This window comes from Saccostrea cucullata, unplaced genomic scaffold (assembly GCF_032062105.1).
Source record: "Saccostrea cucullata isolate Sc308-1 unplaced genomic scaffold, CSIRO_AGI_Scuc_v1 ctg33, whole genome shotgun sequence".
Taxonomy (NCBI): Eukaryota; Metazoa; Mollusca; class Bivalvia; order Ostreida; family Ostreidae; genus Saccostrea; species Saccostrea cuccullata.
In genome coordinates, this window is record NW_026936019.1 from 464,731 (window position 1) to 488,600 (window position 23,870).

Genomic DNA, 23,870 nt, shown 5'->3' on the forward strand with positions numbered 1-23,870 from the left:
TCAAGGTCAAAAGATCAAGGTAATTGGTATCCAATGAAAGGTCTTGCCACAAAAAATACATATGTGAAGTATGAAAGCACTAGCCCTAAGTCTTCAAAAGTTATGGCCAAGGTTAAAAATTTTAAAAAGTAGGTCAAACTCCAAGGTCAAAGGTCTTGCTTTCAAATGAAAGGTCTTGTCACAAGGATTAATAAAGTATGAAAGCACTTGCCCTAACCCTTTAAAAGTTATGGTCAAGGTTTGCTTTTTAAAAGTAGGTAAAACTCAAATGTCAAAGGGTCAAAGTTCTTGGTATCCAATGAAGGATTTTTTGACAAGGATTACAAATGTGAATTATGAAAGCCCTTTCCCTTACCATTCAAAAGTAATGGCCAAGGTTATAGCTTTTTCCATAAGTCAACAAATCTCCAAGGTCAAAAGTTCAAGGTAATTGGTATCCAATGAAGGTCTTGCCACAAATAATACATATGTAAAGTATGGAAGTCCTAGTCCTAACCGTTGAGATGTTATGACCAAGGTTAAAAATTTTTAAAAAGTAGGTCAAAGTCCATGGTCAAAGGGTCAAAGGTCTTGATATCAAATGAAAGGTCTTGTCACAAGGATTAAATATGTAAAGTACTAAAGCACTAGCCCTAACCCTTTAAAAGTTATGGTCAAGGTTTGCTTTTTAAAAGTAGGTCTAAAGTATATGTCATTTAACCTTTATCTTTCACTTTGTGTTAATTTGCAAAATCAAAAGGAACCATCTACTCCTAGGTGTAACTAGAGTACCAAGTTGGATGTCTGCCAAGTAAAGTGCTCTTAAAATACCGAGCAAGTCAATATCATCCCATGTCTAGAATAGATTGACCGTTGAACTTCGTCCCTATAACCTCAAATTTTTTAGTGGTCAACTACTTCTTTAGGGAAATGTATCAAAATTGATGTATGTATGTCAAGCAAAAGATTCTTGTGATGTTTACTGGTCAATATCGCCATTTTCCCTATGTACAATTTCTCTCATGACCTTTTATCCCCCTTTGAAATCAAATAAGGTCCTTTAGTCGTTAAAAGGGAACCCAGTGCTCCAAGTACAATTTCTGTCTAGCCAAGGGTTCTTAAGATATTGAAAGCGGACAATATTTTTCTAGAATTAGAATAGTTTTACTCTTGCCCTCTCACCTTTTAACCTAAAAATCAATCAGGGTCATATTCAGGGGTGCGTCACTGTTCCATGAACTAAGTCTATCAATGATGTTGAGCAGTCGACACTTGGTCTACCGACCGACTGACGGAAAGGTGCAAACAATGCAAACAATGCTCCTAATTTAAGGTCACCTGAGTAAACTATCCGTTTTCGTCCGTCGTCGTGCGTCAACATTTGAACATTTTCAGCTTCTTCTCTGCAACTTCTCTGTGGGTAAAGGAGAACAAAAATTGTGAATTTCATGATCCCTGCCCCCCCCCTCCCAGGCCCTGAGGAATGGGATCAACGCCACTAAAATTAATGCAATCTTTAAAAAAATCTTCTTTACTCCTGCACATCAAGCAGTCAAACTGTTTGCATGATTGTAATCAGCATTGAGTCTTCTACCACAATTGTGATATTCATGGCTCCTGGGTCAGGAGTTCTAGTGCTGAGGCTAAATAGATTATATAGTGAAAATGCAATATTTCTTTGAAAATCTTTTTCTCTACACCTAGGCGTAAATAAACTAAACAAGTACATAGTTATGTTGAATAAGGCTGTCTCTTTCAAAATTGTGAATTTCATGATCCTTGGGCCAGGGGTTGTGTTGTTATGGCGAGGCTCTATTGATTATATAGTGAAAATTCATTATTTCTTTGAAAATCTTCTCTTCTCCTGGATATTATTCAAACTAAACAAGATCATAGATATGATGAGCAAGAAAGTCCCTTCGACATTGTGACTTTGCTGGGTATTATGCCAATTATCTAAGTACACATTTATATATTTATGATGAAGAAAGGTGCCTCTTCCAAAATGGTTTATTTCAGGGCCCCTGGGTCAGGGTTTCGCAGATGGGGGGGGGGGGTGTTACATAGTCTGAAAATGAAGTCTGCTCTTTGTTATCAATAGCCATAGGGTCTTGAAAGTGAGATTTCCAGATCATGACTTTTTTCCCGTTGTCTGTCATATCGGTATTGTCATTGTTGGTGGTGTTTTCATTGTCGTCGTAAACTTTTTCTTTTACAATTTCATCTTCTTCGCTAGACCCATATCGGGCCAGTTTCAACCAATTTGAAACAAAGTACATGTACAGAGAATTCTTGTGTTAAAGGAATTCAAATTTGTATTCAAAAATGAAGGGCTACACAAAACTTCCAAAGGGAGATAATTAGGAACAGTTTCACAGATCTTCAGCTTACTTATTGTAAAATCGTTGCATGCATTCAAGCCAACGGTCGTCTAACTCTTAGAAATTTAGATTTACTACTAATATCTATCGAAAGATAATTTTATATACATGTAATCTATATGATTTTAATCAAGTAAATAAAATATTTTGATATTACAAGCAAAGAAGAAATACCTAAACAGACTATTGCTCAATATTTATACGTTAGTACCTAAGATAGTGACTCGATTGTATATCGGACTTCTCTTTGTCAATATTTACACTAAATCCAGAGGCATAATCTTGATTATAAAAGGGGCTATTTTCAGATGAAAACAGTAAGCTATCCTGTAATCAAATATCTTAAGCCTTAAAAAAGAACTGCAGTCATTAAAGTTGAAAATGATAAATTTCATGATTACCAATGCCATCAAAAGAACGATGAAGTTAAACATCCGAAGTAGAATTATCTGAAATAAAAAAGAATAAAACATTTACTTTATCTTTAAATTTCCTTATAGGTAAAAAAAAATAATTATTGAATATAATTGGGGGGCATCGAAATAGGTCTAATAACATTTGATTTTAATTTACTTAGTATACAGATATTTTTCTCGCACTTACAAGATTTTTAATTTTATCATGAAAGTTCAATATTATTAAAATACTTACGATATATGGTGATACTTCATAATATATAGCATCAACTTCAGTTGATTTTGAATCAGCCATGTTGTCATATGATAACAGTGTAGCTATCAATAAATTGTATCACATGATAGAAAAGTATGGCAGACGATAAATCAAGTTTATTAAAAGGAAAACAGAATGACCTGGAACAGGGAATTTATTATGAACAATCGCCTGCAACCGTAAGCTTTATTCAACGATTGTTAATATTTTCCCCAATCTTTTCAGAAATGTTTATTGATAAAGCCTTAAATAAAGTTTTTATATACGAGTAAGTTTACATGTAAGTACATCAGTATGAACGACAGCGTTTTACAGGTTGTATGACCACTGTGTTACAGGTGTAATATTATTTACCTTGTTGATTGGGATATTCATTTACTGTGTCTGTATATAAACAATTGTCCCAGTTGATAGCTAAAAATTAATTCAACAATGCCAAGTACCTTGCAAGAGAAAGATTTCTACGAAAAGTAAATGGGTGTGAGGGTAGCATGATTGAAAAAGTTATTCTTTACATTACATGTGTGAGATAAAATATAAATCATTTTTTAAGCCAATTGGCTAATCGGATGAAACAGTTTTAAACAATCGACGGAACAAAAAAAAGGAATCGACTCATCAGATTAAACAATTACGTGTATTTTCCAATTAACAGAAAGAAGACATACACTGAAATACAAAAATGAGGCATTTGCATAGGAAATAAGAAGATATAGGATAACAAACTAACTTTGATTTTACGAAAACTGAAAATTGAGATTTTAATTTCATAATCATATCACAATCGCAGAAACGTCCCATGAAATCTTTCAAAATAAATGGAATTGATCTTGTACTTTTGCAACATTTTTTTCAACTCAGAACACCATAATCATAAGCACAAGAGAACAATAGCATTTAATTATAAATTTTGATATTTTCAGAGATGTATGCAGGGTTGCTTCGTTGCTCTCGTCGTTTTAATGGTCATAGTAAGTATAAACATTTCTTACCACCACCTTCAGTTGCCTCTCATATTGTTTAAAACCTACGATATTAAATCTTAAGAATAATTTAAGATTTTTCGCTACAGTTTAATTCAAAATTGGCTTGTCACTTATACAAAAATGAATCGATTTCGACTTCTTTCTATCAAAATTTTCCCGAACTTTTTCGTAGTCCTCTGACTTTTCCCTTTATTCTGTGACACTCGGAACTCGAAAGTTACCCGCTAGGTGTCGTTTTTGGATCACTTCCGTAATTTCTGCTTTGACATTTCCAAATTTTCACGTTTGACGCTGAATACTCGGATAATTGGGGAATTTCTGGGCAATTAAATGGCACGATTAAAGACAAAAATATCTACCGAAACAAGATATCATGATTTGAAGCGTAAAAATTAATCAACAACCCAAATTAATCGTAAAAATTTCTAGATTTCCGTCCGTCACATTTTGGTAACATGTAGTAGGTATATGATACTTTATGCCCGATATTCAAGAGGGGTACGATGTAAACAACCGAAGTGACCTACCTTCTCTATTTTATAATACCAGGTTATGACTTTTTAAGTAAATCGTTAAATATATGTTATTTTTTGGATTTTTCATATGGAATACGTTGTAAATAAGTACTAGAAACATAATTCATGACAAAAAAAGAAAAAAATACTTTGACCAGGAGTGTATATAAAGGGAGGGGGGGTCCTGTCCACAAGTACCTGTGGACGCTCCGGCCCTTGATCCACCTTTGAATTGCATGTTTATGATAACCTGTCTTCAAAACATTGCTGTCAACATTCAGCATAATAAATGTATAACCTAAATTATACCCAAGAAAGCTGCATGATAATTTTCAACAGAACGTAAAAAAAAAGATTTTTTTTCTTGAACAGTCAAGTTAATATCATGTCCATTATGAAGGAGACGCTCGTTTTAATATTAGAGGTACGTGCATAAATGTAAATGAATCCTCTGAGCCATACCAAGTTATGTCCTTATTACTATTTTTCACTTATATATTGATTGAAAATTTTTCATATTAATTACTTTTTTATAGAAGACTCAAGAATTTGGTTGTTCAATATAATTATGATGGCTCATTATGACGTCATGTTTTTCAATGTATTGCGTCATTTACATGTAATGTCCCTTGATAGCGAGCGCAGCGAGGCGGCGCGAAGCGCCGCTCGCGTAGCGAGCTCAATATACTAACGTGTACGAACAGAGGAAATTCAGGTTGAAATCTGCACATTGTTCCAAGAAATTTTTATGAGTCCACGTGAAAAAATTCCAAACTCCCAATAATCCTTTGCGGTGCATAGCAACATGGTGGCTTAAACATAGCAACTGCTTACTTGAAAAAATTACAAATAACGATTTAATGCAATCTTCATGCCATAAAAATATCGTTTGCGTCCTAAGTCAACAGAACTTTTTATCTGACGACATATAACCCCCTCCCCCTTTCTCATACTTTCGTCACTTTAACGGTTCGGGTATTTCCGATTTTGCCGGAAACTTCCGAGAAGTTCGGAATCTCGATCCCGATGCTTGGGAAGTGATTTCTTTTTATTGTTTTCTTTTTTCTTTCTTTTTCTTGAATGATAGGCAGTACATGTTTAGGTTTATGATAGTACGTAACTGCGCTCGCCCCAGCGGTCACACCGTAAAACATATTAAATTCTACGGAGAAATATTTATGTGGTTTTCATAACATTCAGATTTAAACAAGAAATATCTGTAAAAGTATATAGATTAGATAATAGCGAGCGCAGCGAGGCGGCGCGAAGCGCCGCTCGCGTAGCGAGCTCAATAGACTAACGTGTACGAGCAGAGGAAATTCAGGTTGAAATCTGCACATTGTTCCAAGAAATTTTTATGAGTCCACGTGAAAAAATTCCAAACTCCCAATAATCCTTTGCGGTGCATAACAACATGTTGGCTTAAACATAGCAACAACTTACTTGAAAAAAATTACAAACAACGATTTTAATGCAATGTCCATGCCATAAAAATATTGTTTGCGTCCTAAGTCAACAGAACTTTTTATCTGACGTCATACTTTCATCACTTTAACGGTTGGGGTATTTCCGATTTCGCATTTTGTCAGACATACACTTCCGAGAAGTTCGGAATCTCGATCCCGATGCTTGGGAAGTGATTTCTTTTTATTGTTTTCTTTTTTCTTTCTTTTTCTTGAATGATAGGCACTACATGTGAAGGTTTATGATAGTGCGTAACTACGCTCGCCCCAACGGTCACACCGTAAAACATATTAAATCTTTTAGATTCAAACTTAAACAATACATTTCTTTAAAAGTATAGATTTTATTATGGAGGAAAAGTCGCATCTATCCAAAAACGAAATATTTTCAACTACCATTTTTCTTAAAAACGGACGTGGCCGCACTTTTGTACAGTCATTTTTTCTCTTGCATATTAGTAAACAAAGTATACTTGTTCTTTCTGCAAAGTTTCGCATATGTACTTGGATGCGGCCACATCGAAATATAGACTTGAAGAGGAGCAAAACGTCCAAAATAGGTGAATTCCGGAAATTGACTGATATTTAGCGATATTTAATTAAACAGGTAAATAAAGAAAACAACTAGGTTTAAAATTAAACGAATATTGTAATTCCTTCTTTTTAACTATTGTTTACAATATATATAATTTACAAGTACATGTGTATATCTATTTGCTTTGAATTTGACCTTTAAATCTTTATCTCTTATAATGCATTTGATATTGACATTTAAAAAATCCAAATATCAGTCATATTAAATGTGTGAATGCAGTAATTAGCAACAAAATTAATTTCACAATCGTCGCTCCCTTTCATATATATAGAACCATATATTACATAATTATATTCTACTTTTATGTTTGTTTTTTTTCAATTCGATATCTGAGATAAGGCCTTATTTCATTATTTTTTAGGATTACATGCATTTAATTATAAAAATGTGTAAATACTACATATAATACAATATTTCATTTGCTTCTTTATGGGTAGTCATCAGTCATAGGCGTCGGAAGCAAATTGAAAGTGCGGGGGGGGGGGGCTAAACGAACCATAAAAGGTTAATTCTAATTTTCAATACCTATATTATGTCTATCTTTGCAAAAAAGGAAGGGGGGCTACCCCCCCCCCCCCCCCCCGTCCCCTCCCGGTTCCGACGCCTATGACACAAATACACACACACATAAAAATGTAACATGTATTTCCAAGTTAAGAACGAAACCAAAGTCGAATTATTATTTATTATTTTGAGCCTGAGCTGAAGAGATTTTTAGATTGAATTTTATTCGTAGACCACAGGCGCTTGACATTTTTAACCTTTCTCTTCATAAATAAAAAAAACCCTACAATGAAGCGCATCGAAGAGGTAAAATTTTCCGTTTGGATGGAACGTTTTGAGTTATCTTTAAACACGCCCATTTCTTTAGAAAGGAAAAATCGGTCAAATGATTCAATCGAATACCTGTAGAACAGGTTCCATAAATATAATAGCCAATCAAAATGAGGGTCTACATAAACACCGAGTAAGCACGTGTTCGACTGATACATGCATTATGCTAACTCCAATAAACATGATAAAATCATAATTATGTACAAATTCGTTTCAATGCGAGTTTTACAGAAGCGGGGACTCTATATGTAGCTCTTTCTTAATAAAAATCTTCATTTCAGTGTAAATCATGTTGTTTGTTCCGGAAAGTGGGGTGTCCTAAAACATTACGACGAATATTTCTTTCTTATAATGGGCGTGTCGTTATGTTATAATTGACGTTCAAAACATGAATCAGAACGTTTCATCCAAATGGAAAATTTTACCACTTCAGTGCGCTTCATTGTATACTATAATTATAGTAGAGGAATTTTTAGCCGGGCTTATTGCTCAAAGAGCAATTGCCGGCTTATGTGATCTGTTCAAGGCAGGATGTTAACCCAATAGTCGCCATTTTAAAGTTACGTGCAAAAATATAGTTCTTACTCTCAACAGCTTTTGAGATAATACAAACGCTAAATAAAGCAACAAAAATAAAACGAAGTTTTATCTATATAAAATAAAAATTTGTAGTAATGACTTTGAAAACTTCATAAGTCAAAGAACATAGTTCATTAGCGTAAGGATTTTTGATAATCAGTGTTACCGTAATTCTCTACACATACGAGGTAAAGCAGGAGAGGGAACCAGACTGGCTTGTTTGTTTACATTCAGCTGCGGTACCAGATTAATTCTGATTCTGACAAAATCGGACCTTGGTATTAGGATTGCAAAACTCACTGTCAGTGTCTTATCATTTATATTGATAGTTTTAAAATAATTTTTTCATCAGAATATAAACGTGATTCATGTAAGAAATCCATTCTACTCTGTAAATGAGCCCGGCTCTCAGTACTTCTGAGTACTAGTACTTTGATTTTATTCATGAAGAGAAAGAGTTAAAAACGTCAAGCGCCTGTGTCGTAGACTGTCGTTGTCGTCGCCTATTAAATTTTCACAAATTCATCTCTTAAGGACCACGTTTTATAAATTTCATAATCGAGAAATTACATACAATGAAGCGCACTGAAGTGGTAAAATTTTCCGTTCGAATGGAACGTTTTGAGCTATCTTTAGAACGTCTATTGCCATCTTGTATAATTGTATAATCCATCTACGTGTCATACGTAATTTGGACCTTTGTTAGTGTACAATCTTCGTCTTAGTCTGTTTCTTTTTCTCAAACACACTCCCTTGGGATCTTGTATCTTCTTGAGAAACGGCAATTCCTGCCATAATAGCTTTATAGTACAACCAGCTGTATCCATGCAATTGACCACGTACATGACTCAAGTTTCCTCAATGAAAAGAGCTACATCCCCTATGTCGGATATGTTCTAACGTCTGAACAGTCCCAACTTAACTGTTGTCATTTTCAACATTCGTTTACTAACAAAGACTCTGTGAGTTTGCGAAAGGATCTATGCAACCCCCCCCCCAAAAAAAAAAAATGAAACCCATCTTGAAATATCCCTTGATCAATTTTCCATCGTGTCATTCATTGAAAGTATGCGTGGATACGTTGTCCTACTTGTGCAAAGTTTTCTACTGCGCTTCTTCTACGTGTAATAACAAGAAATAAAAATTGTGCAAACAATTTTTAAATCGTACAAACGATTTTCTAAATCGTACTAACGATTTTTTAAAACTTTCTCTACATTGTCAATATGGCACGAATACGCCGTCCTAAGTTTTTAAAAAGTAACATCGCTAGATTTTTTCTTTTATATATTATGAATCATTGACTATTAAAAACGTCAGAAAACAGAATATGGTAACCAGTAATTACGATCTTCTGGATGTAAGAGAGGAAGGGGGTACAACACTTTCGGGCCCTGGTTTCGCGATTTGTTTCTGTATGAGCAATTTCCACAGCGGCCATAAAACCAATCACCGACTAGTTCACATTGTGAGTTCAGGCCAATATTGACAATCGTTAAGGCTTAACTTGTGCTAACCATGAATTTTTCAAAGTAAATTAATAACACAAGAGGTCCATGGGTCACAATGCGTTCTCAAAAACACACTTCACTTGTGTATTTTGCTTTGCGCTAGTGCGTTTTTAAGAACGCATTAGCGCGTTGTTACTTCACTCTAGTGCGTTGTCACTTTCCTGACACGCTGTAACATTTTTGAGAATGGCCCTACCGGGACACCTAATGATAAGTCGGAAATTAGTGTTTTAATACATGTGTATATATATATATATATATATATATATATATATAAGCTTCTGAAGATTGAAAATGAAAGCGCTAAAGCTTAACTGAGGATTTTTGTGTTTTCTTTTTACTTTTTTTAATATTGTTGTCCGATTACTGAGACATTGTTTAAATTTTGGATATATATATATATATATATATATATATATATATATATATATATATATATATACAAAAAAAACAGCTTCTCCATATTTTAGCTAACTCTAACCCAAATTTTTATCACAGTGAAGTGATATCAAGGAAATGTAGTATTGTATGCCCAAAAAAAATTGAAAGTAAAAGAAAGTTTGCATTAAAAAAATTTTGCCACTACCCCCCCCCCCCCCCCCCCGACTTTCAAAAAAACGATGCTACATACCTGTGCATAATTACGTCATACTGTGAATATCTGTGATCTTGACAACATTTTTTTTTTGTCCCAGAAAGGTACAGTTCTCTACCTAAATTTGTTCCTGCGAAACCCAGTTTCCTTCAGCTACTTTCTGTGTTTAATGTTGTAGATCAGCATCATACTTAGCATGGTCCGAGGGACAGAGCTTGGAACCTATGGCGGCGGACATTTCATGCTTGGCATAACTCTTATAGGGTTCGTGGTTCTGGAAATATTCATGGTAAGAGTCTCTAAAAAATTATTAACATTTTTCATACACCCCCCCGTAATATCTTTACGTCTGTTGACAAAAATGATGTATAGAGTACAACTCGGTATCCGTATCACACCCTATATTTGCAAGACAGTGAGACACCACCATCAGGCCAGGGGTGGAACCATATTGATCAAAGACTGATACTATGTGGGGTGTGGCCTAGATAGAATGTTCTATCCTTAAAATGATGAATGTCATAAGGACCCGTGGTGAGGGCTTGTCAAGAGACAAGTTCGTCGAAATTGAATTCTTTTTATGCAACAATTTTCATTTCATACATATACTCAGTGTGACTCAGATTTCTTTTTGGACTTAGAAACGGTTTGATAAAAAGTTTATATTTGTACCCAGTAAAGCATTTTTAAAACTTACATATCTAATTAAATATATCGGACTTACTTACTATTTAAAATTGCAAATACCAGTGTTTGTGGATCTAGTTATTGTAAGAAATATTTTCTTGCGCTTCTTTTTGCATTGTAGATAGTTTTTATTCGGAGAGGCGATTTACCGAAAGAGAAAACATGGTTTCTGTACTTTGTTGGGGGATGTGTTATACTTGAAGCAATATTTACAGACATCCTATTGTATCAATGAAAACATTTTTATTCAAAAAGAAAAAAATGTGACTAAATTATTCCCGATCTTTTTCATGAAAAGTTAAAATCAACTGTAATTAATGAGTTAGCACAATTATTTCCTACTAAATATGCATATTGTTTTGTTTTTATTTCGTTTTCCTATCACATAATGTCGTTTGTTTGTTTGTTTGTTTGTTCGTTTTTTATGGAATGCCAAATGATATCCAGTGTACATAAAGAGTTATATTTCTTTGTTTTTGTTTTCGAAAATGTTAAATTTCAAATTATTTTTATGTAGAAAGCAATTTTAATTATCAAAAAATAATGCTATAGTTTGAGACATTGATGGGAAATTCACAATTTAGTTACCATATTCCAAATACTCGTATGAATTAGATGTGACAAAAGGTAAAACATAGCTTAAGGCACAGGGACCAGTAATGTACAATGTTTAATTTTATTAATCAAACATAGTACTGGCATAACTTAAAATCAAAGTACTCAGAAGTACAGAGAGCCGGGCTCATTTACAGAGTAGAATGGATTTCTTACATGAATCACGTTTATATTCTGATGAAAAAATTATTTTAAAACTATCAATATAAATGGTAAGACACTGACAGTGAGTTTTGCAATCCTAATACCACGGTCCGATTTTGTCAGAATCAGATTTAATCTGGTACCGCAGCTGAATGTAAACAAACAGGCCAGTCTGGTTCCCTCTCCTGCTTTACCTCGTATGTGTAGAGAACTACGGTAACACTGATTATCAAAAATCCTTACGCTAATGAACTATGTTCTTTGACTTATGAAGTTTTCAAAGTCATTACTACAAATGTTTATTTTATATAGATAAAACTTCGTTTTATTTTTGTTGCTTTATTTAGCGTTTGTATTATCTCAGAAGCGGTTGAGAGTAAGAACTATATTTTTGCACGTAACTTTAAAATGGCGACTATGGGGTTGACATCCTGTCTTGAACAGGATGACATAAGCCGGCAATCGCTCTTTGAGCAATAAGCCCGGCTAAAAATAGTACTGACATAACGTAAAATCAAACATAATATCGACATAACGTAAAATCAAACATAGTACTGGCATAAAGTAAAATCAAACATAGTACTGGCATAACGTAAAATCAAAAATAGTACTGGCATAAGGTAAAATCAAACATAGCCTCCAATTTTACCGACATAACGTAAAATCAAACATAGTCGTAGTATCCTCATAACGTAAAATCAATATAAAATACATGGTTACTGTCTTGAAATATAAGCGATATTTGGGCAAGGGTAAGGAAACGTGATAGAGGGCGAGGGTTACGTTTTCGACCCGAGCCCAAATATCGCTTATATTTCAAAACAGTTAACATTTATTTTGTTTATCCTGCAACAAAATTTTACATTTGAACGTCCAAAACTATTTTCGACAGATTTAGGCACATCACTGCAGTTAAAACTATGACGGCATGGCGTAAACATTGCAGTATATGTGACGTCACAATGCTTTTAGAACGTCGGAATACATGCACGAGGCTTTATTAGGGCAGTGACCGGATAAAGCTTTGGTTTATAAACATGGTACTGGCATAACGTATAATCAAACACAGTACTGCCATAATGTAAAATCAAACATAGTAAAATCAAACATAGCCATGAATATAAAATCAAACATACTAGCATAGTAAAATCAAACATAATACTGCCATAATGTAAAATCAAACATAGTTCTGGCATAACGTAAAATCAAACATAGTAAAATCACTGGTAACATGATATAAAATAAAACACAGTCTTGGCATAACATAAAATCAAACATGGTACTGGCATAACGTAAAATCAAACATAATACTGACTTTTTCTAATTATTGCATAATGTAAAATCAAACATAATTTCATTGTAGCTGGCATGACGTAAAAAAATCAAACATAGTACTGGCATAACGTAAAATCAAAAATATATTAACATGAAATACATGTCTGTTTCATACACACATAACGTAAAATAACAACAATGACATGGAACAACAACCTGTATATTAGGCAGATTATGTTTTATTGACGTAAATAGCAAATTTGATAGACATCATAGGGGTCATACTGTTTTAACATACTGTAAAAAAAGTTTAATTTTACCCTATATTTATAAATAATCAGAAAATCTAAACAATTATCAAAAATTGTTCTTATCCACGTTTTTCTGAAATTCAAACAGATCAGAAAGAAATTTTGTGTTAAACCCTTAAAACAAATTTAGAATAAGATGTACTTGACAAAACTGCAAAGGCCGCAAAAATTTGCAAGAGCACAAAAACAGGCTATTTTCTTAAATATCAGCGGTCTTGTTGTTCAAATACATATATAGGGAGGCAGTTCAATTTTTCATAAGCAAAATGTTTGCCAAAAAATTGAAAAAGAATGAAACAGCCAATTAAATTATCCAAACCCATAGGCCTAAACAGAAAGAATCATACAATACAGATAAATATGCATTTCCCAAATAGGAAAGCACCTTTCAGAAAGAAAAAACCAAACAGCAAATCATTCGCCATTTTTATAAAGTCATACTCAAAACTGTGTTCTAAAAACAATTAGAAATTGAATAAAAATGTTACGGATATGTCTTTTAAAAGAGAATATTTTAGTTAAATCATGAAGACAAAATCATAGAAAAGGGATTTCTGTTTCTTTCCGAGCCCTGATGACATTATTTATTGAACGCCCCTCGTAACTTGATATCCAGTTATGCTAGTCGATGTACCTTAAGTCGTCCACTAAAACGAGGTAAAATTCGTACATTTTCTTCAGTTTTGAAGTCTTTCCGGAGATGGAAAAACAAAAACTAAATTTCCAGCGTTCACGGACTTCATCTTTTTCTTTTGTTAATTGCAGTTAAAACGTACAACCTCTCCGATTTGAATAAATACGGTGGCCTTTTTTCGTTCACGACAAGGCCCGAGCCTACAATAGACGACATTTAGGAAAAACCCATGATAGGTAAAAGGCGGAGCGTGATTGGTCAGACCTGTTTTAGAAAAGTACTATTGACCAATCACATCTCGCGTTAAATCTTGGATGCAAAGTTTAGCGAATTTAGTGGACGACTCAAACTACCTCACTTGCAAAACAGTATATCGGATTTGCAAAACACGACTTATACGATTCTTAAATGACCGTGATGATATTTTTATTAAAGAGTGATTATTGCTGAATGATCCCAAAGGTGCTTGAGGACAGGACCCCCCCCCCCCCAATATAGATACCCGGGCCAGATAGACTTTTTTCCACATAAATTATACATGGATGACACATTTGTGATTTAATCTATCCTATCAATTCAGAAAATTTACTTAAACTTACATTTTATAAAAATTTCTACCCCACTCTATATATATATAAATTAACTTTATATATAGAATATAAGGTAGATTTTATAAAACGTTTGTTTTAGGTAATTTTTCGATTTGTTGGTATATGTCTTATCACAAATATGTCAATGAAAGATTATTTTTAAGAAAAAAGTCGAAAAAGCCCAGGGGTCTATATCGAAGGGGGGGGGGTGCCCTGTCCTCAAGCACTTTACAAAATGTTTGAGGACCTAGGCGCGGTGCGAATCCAGAATTTTTCTTCCTGGGGGTGGGGTAGGGGTCCACCCCAGTCAATAAGAAATGTAACGCAGAACTTTCTTTACAAGCAATAAAAGGGGTAATCCTTTTGTAAACAAAAAAAAAAACTAATTCGCGGGGGTTGGTGGGGGCGCTGACTTCTTCTAAATTTTATGACTTTTCATACCTAATTAACACGGATCTACGGTTTCTTGGGGACTCCGCGATTCCTTGGGGGGGGGGTTCCAATGTCGCTTTTAGTTGGTTTACTATATACATTACCTTTAATAACTCTGCAGATTTCGGGCCTTATCTGCTCAGAGCACGAAGAGGACTAAGTAAGTAAGATTCCGCCGCCCCCCTGCCCGCCCCCCCCCCAACCCTCACCCAACCCTCTCTAGATCTGGGCAAATGACCACAATATTTAAAGAAAGACGGTAAGACATTGATTACCCTTGATATGTTCATTTAAATATATATGATCCATTTTTTTCACCATGGTTTTAATTTTTCCTTATCATTTGTATTACATGCGTGCATTTATATATTTTTTTTTACTTACATTTTCTACTGAGTAGCATATACTTGTAATGCTGACCATGTTTCAACTCCATTATATTACTGTACATGTGCATATGTCTTTAATGCCGATATCTGTCCACTAAATTAATTAAGCGTTAAGACTAAAAACGATGAAAAACACAAAGAGAAGTGTTTCACGTGGTGTGCGATATATAGATCTACAAATGGACGTTCATGTATTTACACACTAATAGTGCTGCAATTACATTAAAGAAAAGAAATTACAAGGAATGAAAACAAGGAATTCCCTGTTTCTAGTAAGAATGTCACGATTGTCCTATAATTTATAAATAAATATATAACAGAGTATAAATGGATCATAGCCTATTGCATGCCAGCATCATGGGCGTATCGTATTTTTCTGCAAACTACTATATAAAGCAAGACTCTGTAGACCTTTTACTGGGAGAGCTTAAACGCTATTCAACATCGATGTATCTATTATAAAAATTTCATCCCGTTTTAATGGTAACAACAACAGAGGGGGATCAGGAGGGATTAGTCGGACGGGCCTGGGATCGGAGTGACACAGATAGCTTCGGCGATAGAGGAACGCCTGTAATCCCCTTAATTCCCCCTCACTCCTCTCACCTCACATTGAAATTAAACTGATGCGAAATCAGGTGTGTTAGATCCAAAATCTCCACATCATGGCCAAACTGACTTTGCTGACGAAATTTTCATTGCTTCTGCATTCTGTGATCGGTGCCACTCTTAGAGATAATTTACATGGACTGAGTTCCCCGCACGTTTCACTCCTTTCGTCTACTAGACCTTTCCCTTTAAATGAACATTTAGAGGGAGCAATGCCATCACTAGGAAACGCCAACAAATTTATGCTGACATTTTACCAGAATTTGGTGGACGGACATTCCCTGTCTAAAGCTGCTCAATCCAACATTGACATCAAAGGGGAGGTCAACACAATACGAAGCATAGCACCACAAGGTCAGTGTCCCGTGATAAAATTCAGTATCAAATTATTTTGTCTCTCTGTACTCTATTAAATGAAAGAGACCTGGTAGTCTCTTCAATTCTAAAAAAAAATCTTTTATGATGCTTATAAAAATCTAGTTTGATGAAATGATGTGTATCGGGCATAATTTTACGAGTGGAGTAACCCAGTGTATTTCCATCTGGGACCAGTGCACGTCTCTCTCAGTCAGTAAATGGTAATTTATTTGTTTTGGCCTCTTCTTAAAGCAATATGAGCTGAGAATTTTATTTTGCTGTTAAAATGTGCGGTTACGATAAATTTGAATGTAATTTTAACCTTTATAATGAGTTAGACTAAAAGAGAGTATTAAATTGTTTCAGAAAAATGATTTCTGTGCAATGGAATGTATAGTATCATAATATAATAAATTAATATTGTACATGACGACAATGTTATGATGTATTTTTGCTTCAATTATAAGCGCATAAATAGTGATTCCATCGCAAATATGAACGGCAAGAGTTTATAAATGTTCATATTTTCTACTATTTAAATAGTTAATTACATTCTTTAAAAAAAAATTTCCCACATCGAAGTTGCAACTCATTTTGCTTTTAAATGATATTAGACTGAATATGGGCATCCAGATCACTTTCACAGAATTTTGAATTAAATGATATGAAATTCTTGTTTTTTTACCACATTCAAATTGTATATATATGTAAAAGAATGGAAAGAAGTTTAGAATAATCATGTCTTGCCAATGGATGTAGAATTAGCCTGCTCATTTGCCAAATTTTTAATTTAATCTAAAAATTAGTAGGCATATTACGGGTTTTTTTAAAAAATGAAGAAAGAAATTCTTTTTCAAAAACTGAAACAAGTACAATACGACAAAACTTTTCATAATTTTAAGATTTTTTTTATAAATATACGAACAGATAAAATAAAATTAAATTTAAAAAAAACGCCTCTGGTTCCCTTTTTAACAACTTGTTTAAGAAATGTCTTACAAACTTTTCACACGAAAATAATGTTTTATGTTTTCAGAGGTTAATAAATGAAAATAGATAACTTTTGTGTGTCTAAATTGAGAAGATGTTATCTTTTATTTTTACAAAAAGAATATCTCTAAAAAAAATTCAGTCAAACATCTTACTTATTTTTGGTTAATCGTTTTCATTCTCTTCTTTCACATTCTTTTTATTCAGATACACCGTTTAAATTGTTTTAAATACTTATTTAAGGCAAACCACCAAGGAAAATAAATGAATAAATATATGATCAAAATCAAAGTGACAGAAGAAACATGTGATTGAATGATCAGTCCAATTAAAACAGCGAGTTTGTGGATTCGTAAAATTCAACAAATATACATTGTAGAGTCAGTTTCCAATTTTCTCATGTCCAATATTAATTACTTCCTTCTTTTAACAGTTTTTAAAGGATTTAAATTCAACATTGAAATCTAATTCAAAATTTAAAAAAAAATCCCACGCCGGTGTAACTCAGGCGATCTTTAATTAAGAATTGTTTGGCTTCCCTTTCCCGACCGACTGATTAAAAATGGCCTGACTAAAAAAAAAATTGTTTTGTTTTGTTTTTTACATTCCAGGACACGAGTAAATTTTTTGCAAAAAGATTTTTCCATCTACCGATCCATTAATTTAACCCTGAGTCGGAATAGGGGGGAGCATACAATAATTCAAAGATTGCCTCATTGGTATATTTTTCTTTTGCCCAAGAAACATTTTCCTTGGGTTTTCACTTTTTTAAAAAAGATATAATCGTTAAAATGAAAAAAAAAATATACACGGGGTTTGTTAAGAAAAAAAAAAAAAGATCGTACACTGTAAAAGAAGAAAATATCAGAAATAGATAATAAATGTTTAGAAAAATTTTCTTGCCCACATTTCAAAATATAGTCAATATAGTTCATGCTCATATAAAAAATATTGATATTTGATTAAAAAAAAATTATCTCTAGTAATTTTAGGATTATGTTTTAATGCATATAATATACTAAGGATTACTAATTAAATAGAAAAAACTATTTTAAAATAATATGTCAACTGCCAAATACTTTTATGAGTTATTAAAGCGTCTACCATTTGATAATTTTCGCACGTATTTCAGACATTAGGAGCGACAGCTCATTTACTTTCTATTAATCCGCTTATTTCTGTATCAGTATACTCAGAGTGGGCTAATCAGTCGTCTCGTAATCTTTGACCTGTCCACTCGCCGCCTTATTGCTTTCATTGTCATCAATCCGGCCTTAAATCGTGCGATTGTATATACAATCTAAATCTTATACCTCTAAATTGTAATCTTATTAATCTATGTCAAAGCCACCGTACGTAAACTTCCGGGCTCGTATTACAATACACAGTCTTAGCAATCTTTTGTAGGACTTCATAAATGTCATGTGCCTTTTTTGTCCCCCGCTTGAAAAGTGGGGGATATTAATTTGGGTTTGTCCGTCCGTCCGTCCGTCCGTCCGTCCGTCCGTCTTTCTGTCTGTCTGTAACGCTTTCGTTTCCACACGATATCTCGAGAACCCTTTGAGCTTTTGCAATGATATTTAGCATAGTAACTCCCTATGGACTAAAGAAGACCCCTATTGATTTTGAGGTCAAAAGGTCAAAGGTCAAGGTCATAAATAAGCAAATTCTGTCTGTTAAAACACTTTCGTTTCCACACGATATCTCTAGAACCATTTGAGCTATTGCAATGAAATTTTACATAACAACTCTCTGTGGCCTAAAGAAGACCCCTATTGATTTTGAGGTCAAAAGGTCAAAGTTCAAGGTCGTAAATTTATACATTCTGTCTGTGTGTAACACTATCATTTCCGGGCGATATTTCAAGAAGATTTTGAGCTGATGCAATGTAATTTTATACCAAAACTCCCTAGGACGTCTCTCGCCCCTCTCAAAGTGCCCCGCCCCGTTTGTTTTATTAGTATTTATAGTATTATATGTCGCTATTTTTAGCGCAGGGGCATGAGGAGAGTTATTGCGTATAAAACAGGTGCTCGGCGAACTTTATGTTCTTATTACATCTATTAGAACTGTTTAATAAAGGCTAAATAAATCAAACACCATGGATTGTGTAAAATTTTGAGAATACCGAACATGAAAACATGAATATATACATGTATGTGACTTCAGTTCTGCATGTACTTCTCACCGGGTAAAGCGACTGCGTGGTCTATTGGTTATGTCTCTCGCTTCAAATGTGAGAGGTCCCGGGATCGAATCTCGGTCGGACCGTTCTTTTTTTTTTTTTTTTTTTTTTTAAAAAAATACTTTTTTTTTTTTTACTAAATGATAGTATTCAGCATGTGAAATGAAAAATTTATGAGGTTATAAAATCATCATTACAGTGTGATAAATATTCCATATGAAAAAATCTTCTATACACGTAATAAAGAATAAGCAATCAAATCTTTATATGCATATTGACATACATGTATTTTATTTCCTTCAGTATACATGTATACATTTAATAATTCTACAGATTCAGTCAGGGGGAGCCGACTTTTTCCCTAAGCGGGGGACACGAATTCTCTGAATTAGCTTGTTTTCAATAAAATAATTAACTTGAGTCTGTTTTTATGAGAGTCATGGCAAGTAGTTTGTAATGATAGATAAAGAGTATATGGATACTGATAAGAATTGTTACTTGCGTTACACACGCATCCATTCACTTACATGTACAGCCAAGCGACCCACCTACCCCACACCCATCCCACACCCACCGCACATTTGTACTTAATCCTCTCTAACCTAGTCATGCTAGTTACAAATGGATAGGTATAAAATGTCTTCTTTTTAAAATTTAATTTTACATTTTTAATTTCCCGTTGGAGAATACTTTTATACAATTCTAAGTAAATAGTTATTTCGAATATGTTTTCCAGTATTGTTATCAAATATTTTAATTCATCTTTATTCAACAAATTATCAAAATCTTGTGTGCTTTTGACTGATAATTCATGGTTTATTGAAATTGATAAGTCGATACCCCCCACGTACTAGTACAGTATATGAACCTGTGAATAAGTTCCGAGTTTTAACCGATGACAAGTGCTAAGTTGTTTACACCTACATCTTTTATGTAATCCTTGCTGCAGTGAATAAAAACGTTAATGTTGATTTTCAATATGTTGTAACTGATAATAAAGAATGGCCAATAAATGAACAGTGGTTTTTCTTAACTGACGCAAATCGTAGCATTCATAGCTTTAAGCTAAGACAACCCGTAATTGGCGACTTCAACATAATTAGTTCAAGTTACATGTAAGTAGCTGTAAATATAGTTATTGACCAAGTGCTGCCTTACTTATTCAAAAATAACGACAATTATGGAAAGGTAGAGTAAAACCTTTTATTGACGTGTTTATCCTATCTAAAAGATGAATGACCATCTGTTATTAAATGCAAAACAACTTTTGATTCATCCATAGTCGAGACCTGGTAGTTGGACTTGTTTATGGACAGTCTGGTATTGCTGGTTTATTTTTTCGTCATTTTAACCCTATTTATGGGGTTTCCATTTTTTTTTAATAATTACATTGATTTGTTGTAAAAGTTATTATCGGCCGCAGCAGCGGCCGATCTATTGGTGGTTGTGTTAGAAAGTGCATATGGGGAAATGAGATGTTATTTTTTTATTAGTTCAGTAAAATAATTTTTAAAGGATAACATGAACAAAATCATGAGTAAAATATTTTAAAAACTTGCTTTAAGCTAAGTTTTAATCGCTGTTATCATGTTTCAATTACATTATCATTTCGCATCCGATAATTGATAATTCATGCTTAAATAAAAAGACTTTACAATAGATACTCCCCATCTTGGGAGTGTGTGAGATACGAAAGTCAATCGTCATGATTTTCCGGATAAAAACGACGTGATAAAAGTGCATGGTGAATAAAAATTGAAAAAAATTCAACAAGTAAAAATTGATTTGGATATGCTACACCTACGAATGACACAAGAATTATTTTTCTACATTTTGCACCGCGCCGTGCACATGGTGCAGCATAACCTACTCTGCAGAAATCATAGGCATTATCACGACAAAGATCTAGGGTATCAGCACGTGGTTCACCTTGAGAGCCCTACATCATCATTTTGATGACAATAATTTCTTATCATTAATCATTGACGTTATGGCATCAATGAATCCAATTCATAAGCAAATGCAGTAAAATTTTTATTATTTTTTTTTTTTAAAATATCTTTTTACAAGTATTTAAGGAATGAAGCTTCTTTCAACTTATGTTATCCGATATAACATAACTTGGGGCAGTTTACGCTTTATAAACCGCGAAACAGAAAGTTTTGTTATATCGGATAACATAGGTTGAAATTAGCTTCATTCCTTATAATTTAATTTGAGTGTAGACAATGAGACAATATTTCCCCCGGAAAAAGGCTTCAAATTGAGTAATATTTTAAAAGTAACGTCAAGCGGAGTAATACATTTTTGACGTAACTCATTGTGACGTAGGCAAGTTATGTTATACAAAATGTTATTTGTTCCTCTGAATGATTCAGCCAATGACATTTTGAATAAACCATGGTCATAACCGAGTATATGGCAGCTCTGTTAAAAAATACATCTTGTTTAGAATGTATAGATGCTTGCTTCGAAATTCTTTGGATGACTCATGAAGTTCTTTTTTCTTTAGATGATGTTTTCAATATCCGGGCACTTCCACCAACCGATGATGTGCACCACGTGGAACTTCGGTTTAATACTCACACATTTCGCAGGAGATGGTTGAAAATAGAAATAAAGCGTATGAATAAAACCATTCGAACATTTCAGTGCAGTGCATCTAATAGTTACGATATCACAGCCTTCGTTCGACCTTGGATATCAAAAATCGAGAAAGACTTGCATGTAGAGGTGAAACAAAATAAAGTCTCAAGAGATGATAGTATATTACTGATATTTTCAAATGACAGAACACAGTTGAACAAACTATCAAAAATAAGTAATGTTTCTGAGGAGATAACTGATGAACACCATTCACGAAACAAAAGAGCAGCCCGTCGACGGAGGAGGGACTGCCACTTGTCCAACATGCGTATAAGCTTTTCAAACCTTGGCTGGGGACAATATATTATTTTTCCAAAGACTTACAACGCAAGGGTGTGTAAAGGAATTTGTTCCACCAGTGTGACGCAGCAAAGAGCAGTAACAAACCATGCAATGATGCAGAGTCTAATGCGACAATCGGCAAAAGGAAACTTTCCGCTACCGTGCTGTGTACCAAAGACTTTAAGTCCATTAAGCATTCTTTATTTTGAAGATGACCAGATTCTTGTTAAACACCATAAGAACATGGTGGCTGAGGAGTGCGGATGCGAGTGAAATGAGAAGGCAGGGGAACATATGGTTACTCATTTGTTGGTGCATGGAAACTCTACAACGAGGCAGTATTTTGCAGAATGGGTTTTTGATGAATTTTTATTCTACTTATACTCAATGAGGAGCTCTTTTAGAAAAATAAGGAGCTCATATATTGTTAATTTATTTATAGTCTATGTTGTTATCAGTCGTTGTTAAATTTGACAGAAAAAATAAAGTATGCAAAAACCGACGAATAAATTGTTTTTGAACATATTTTATTGAATAAATCAGAAGATCTGGAAACCTTAATTTAATTTAATTTTTTTTTTTTGCCTGACCAGGCACCTATAACCTGGAAGCCCCTCCCCTCCTTATCCAAACATTTATAATGAGTTCATTTCTCACAGTACCTCTACACTGTTTTTTACTGACGATGGCAGATTTTGATCAGAATATACTGTTGAAGATTAATGTCCATTCTTCATTGAAAGGCTGGTTATCTCCTCTCACTCTGAGTTATCGTACAGTGATATCGGGGTGTTGTGGTAATGTTCGAATTATCGTACAGTGATATCGGGGTGTTGTGGTAATGTTCGAATTATCGTACAGTGATATCGAGGTGTTATGGTAATGTTCGAATTATCGTACAGTGATATCGAGGTATTGTGGTAATGTTCGAATTATCGTACAGTGAAATCGAGGTGTTGTTATGTTCGAATTATCGTACAGTGATATCGAGGTGTTATGGTAATGTTCGAATTATCGTACAGTGATATCGAGGTATTGTGGTAATGTTCGAATTATCGTACAGTGAAATCGAGGTGTTGTTACAGTGTATGTTCGAATTATCGTACAGTGAAATCGAGGTGTTGTTATGTTCGAATTGCGTACAGTGATATCGTGGTGTTGTGGTAATGTTCGAATTATCGTAAAGTGAAATCGATGTGTTGTGGTAATGTTCGAATTATCGTACAGTGATATCGAGGTGATGTGGTAATGTTCGAGTTATCGTACAGTGAAATCAAGATGTTGTAGTAATGTTCGAATAAAATTGGGTTGTAAAAGCGGATGAAAAATATAATATATACTAGTATTTAGCTTTGAATTTTAAAATCTTCAAAGATACAAAAGCTCTCCACCCCCTTCCGCCTTCTACTTTCAGTCATGTGATCGAATACAATAACACTAATTATATATGGCCTGGACGGACGATAGTAAAGTAAATAGAATACATCTTTTTTAATCTTGTAAAAGCGAATCAGTAATCTTTCGCACTCATTTTTCTGGGTATTATTTTTATTTAAAAAGTTAAGAACTACGGTCGGCAAAGGCGCGAAGACAATCAACTTAAAAAAATGAAGA

At 33.9% G+C, this 23,870-nt stretch overlaps 3 protein-coding genes across 3 annotated transcripts in view; 2 read left to right on the forward strand and 1 right to left on the reverse strand.

Moving 5' to 3' along the window:
- LOC134244605 (uncharacterized) overlaps positions 1-3,120 on the reverse strand; it is a 20,367-nt gene extending 17,247 nt beyond the window's left edge. The window contains exons 1-2 of the mRNA XM_062726860.1: positions 3,012-3,120; positions 2,762-2,809 (exon numbers count right to left, since the gene is read on the reverse strand). Of these exons, the coding sequence (XP_062582844.1) occupies positions 2,762-2,809; positions 3,012-3,071 (108 nt within the window). The 5' untranslated portion in view covers positions 3,072-3,120. The remainder of the gene's footprint in view (positions 1-2,761; positions 2,810-3,011) is intronic.
- On the forward strand, positions 3,086-11,269 carry LOC134244606 (uncharacterized). The gene is made up of 4 exons (XM_062726861.1): positions 3,086-3,211; positions 3,956-4,003; positions 10,289-10,399; positions 10,919-11,269. The coding sequence occupies exons 1-4, from the start codon at positions 3,128-3,130 to the stop codon at positions 11,030-11,032; spliced, it is 357 nt and encodes a 118-aa protein (XP_062582845.1). The 5' UTR covers positions 3,086-3,127; the 3' UTR covers positions 11,033-11,269.
- A 4,583-nt stretch (positions 11,270-15,852) lies between these two features.
- On the forward strand, positions 15,853-22,723 carry LOC134244582 (nodal homolog 4-A-like). The gene is made up of 2 exons (XM_062726836.1): positions 15,853-16,156; positions 21,841-22,723. The coding sequence occupies exons 1-2, from the start codon at positions 15,853-15,855 to the stop codon at positions 22,527-22,529; spliced, it is 993 nt and encodes a 330-aa protein (XP_062582820.1). The 3' UTR covers positions 22,530-22,723.
- Positions 22,724-23,870: the final 1,147 nt, after the last annotated feature.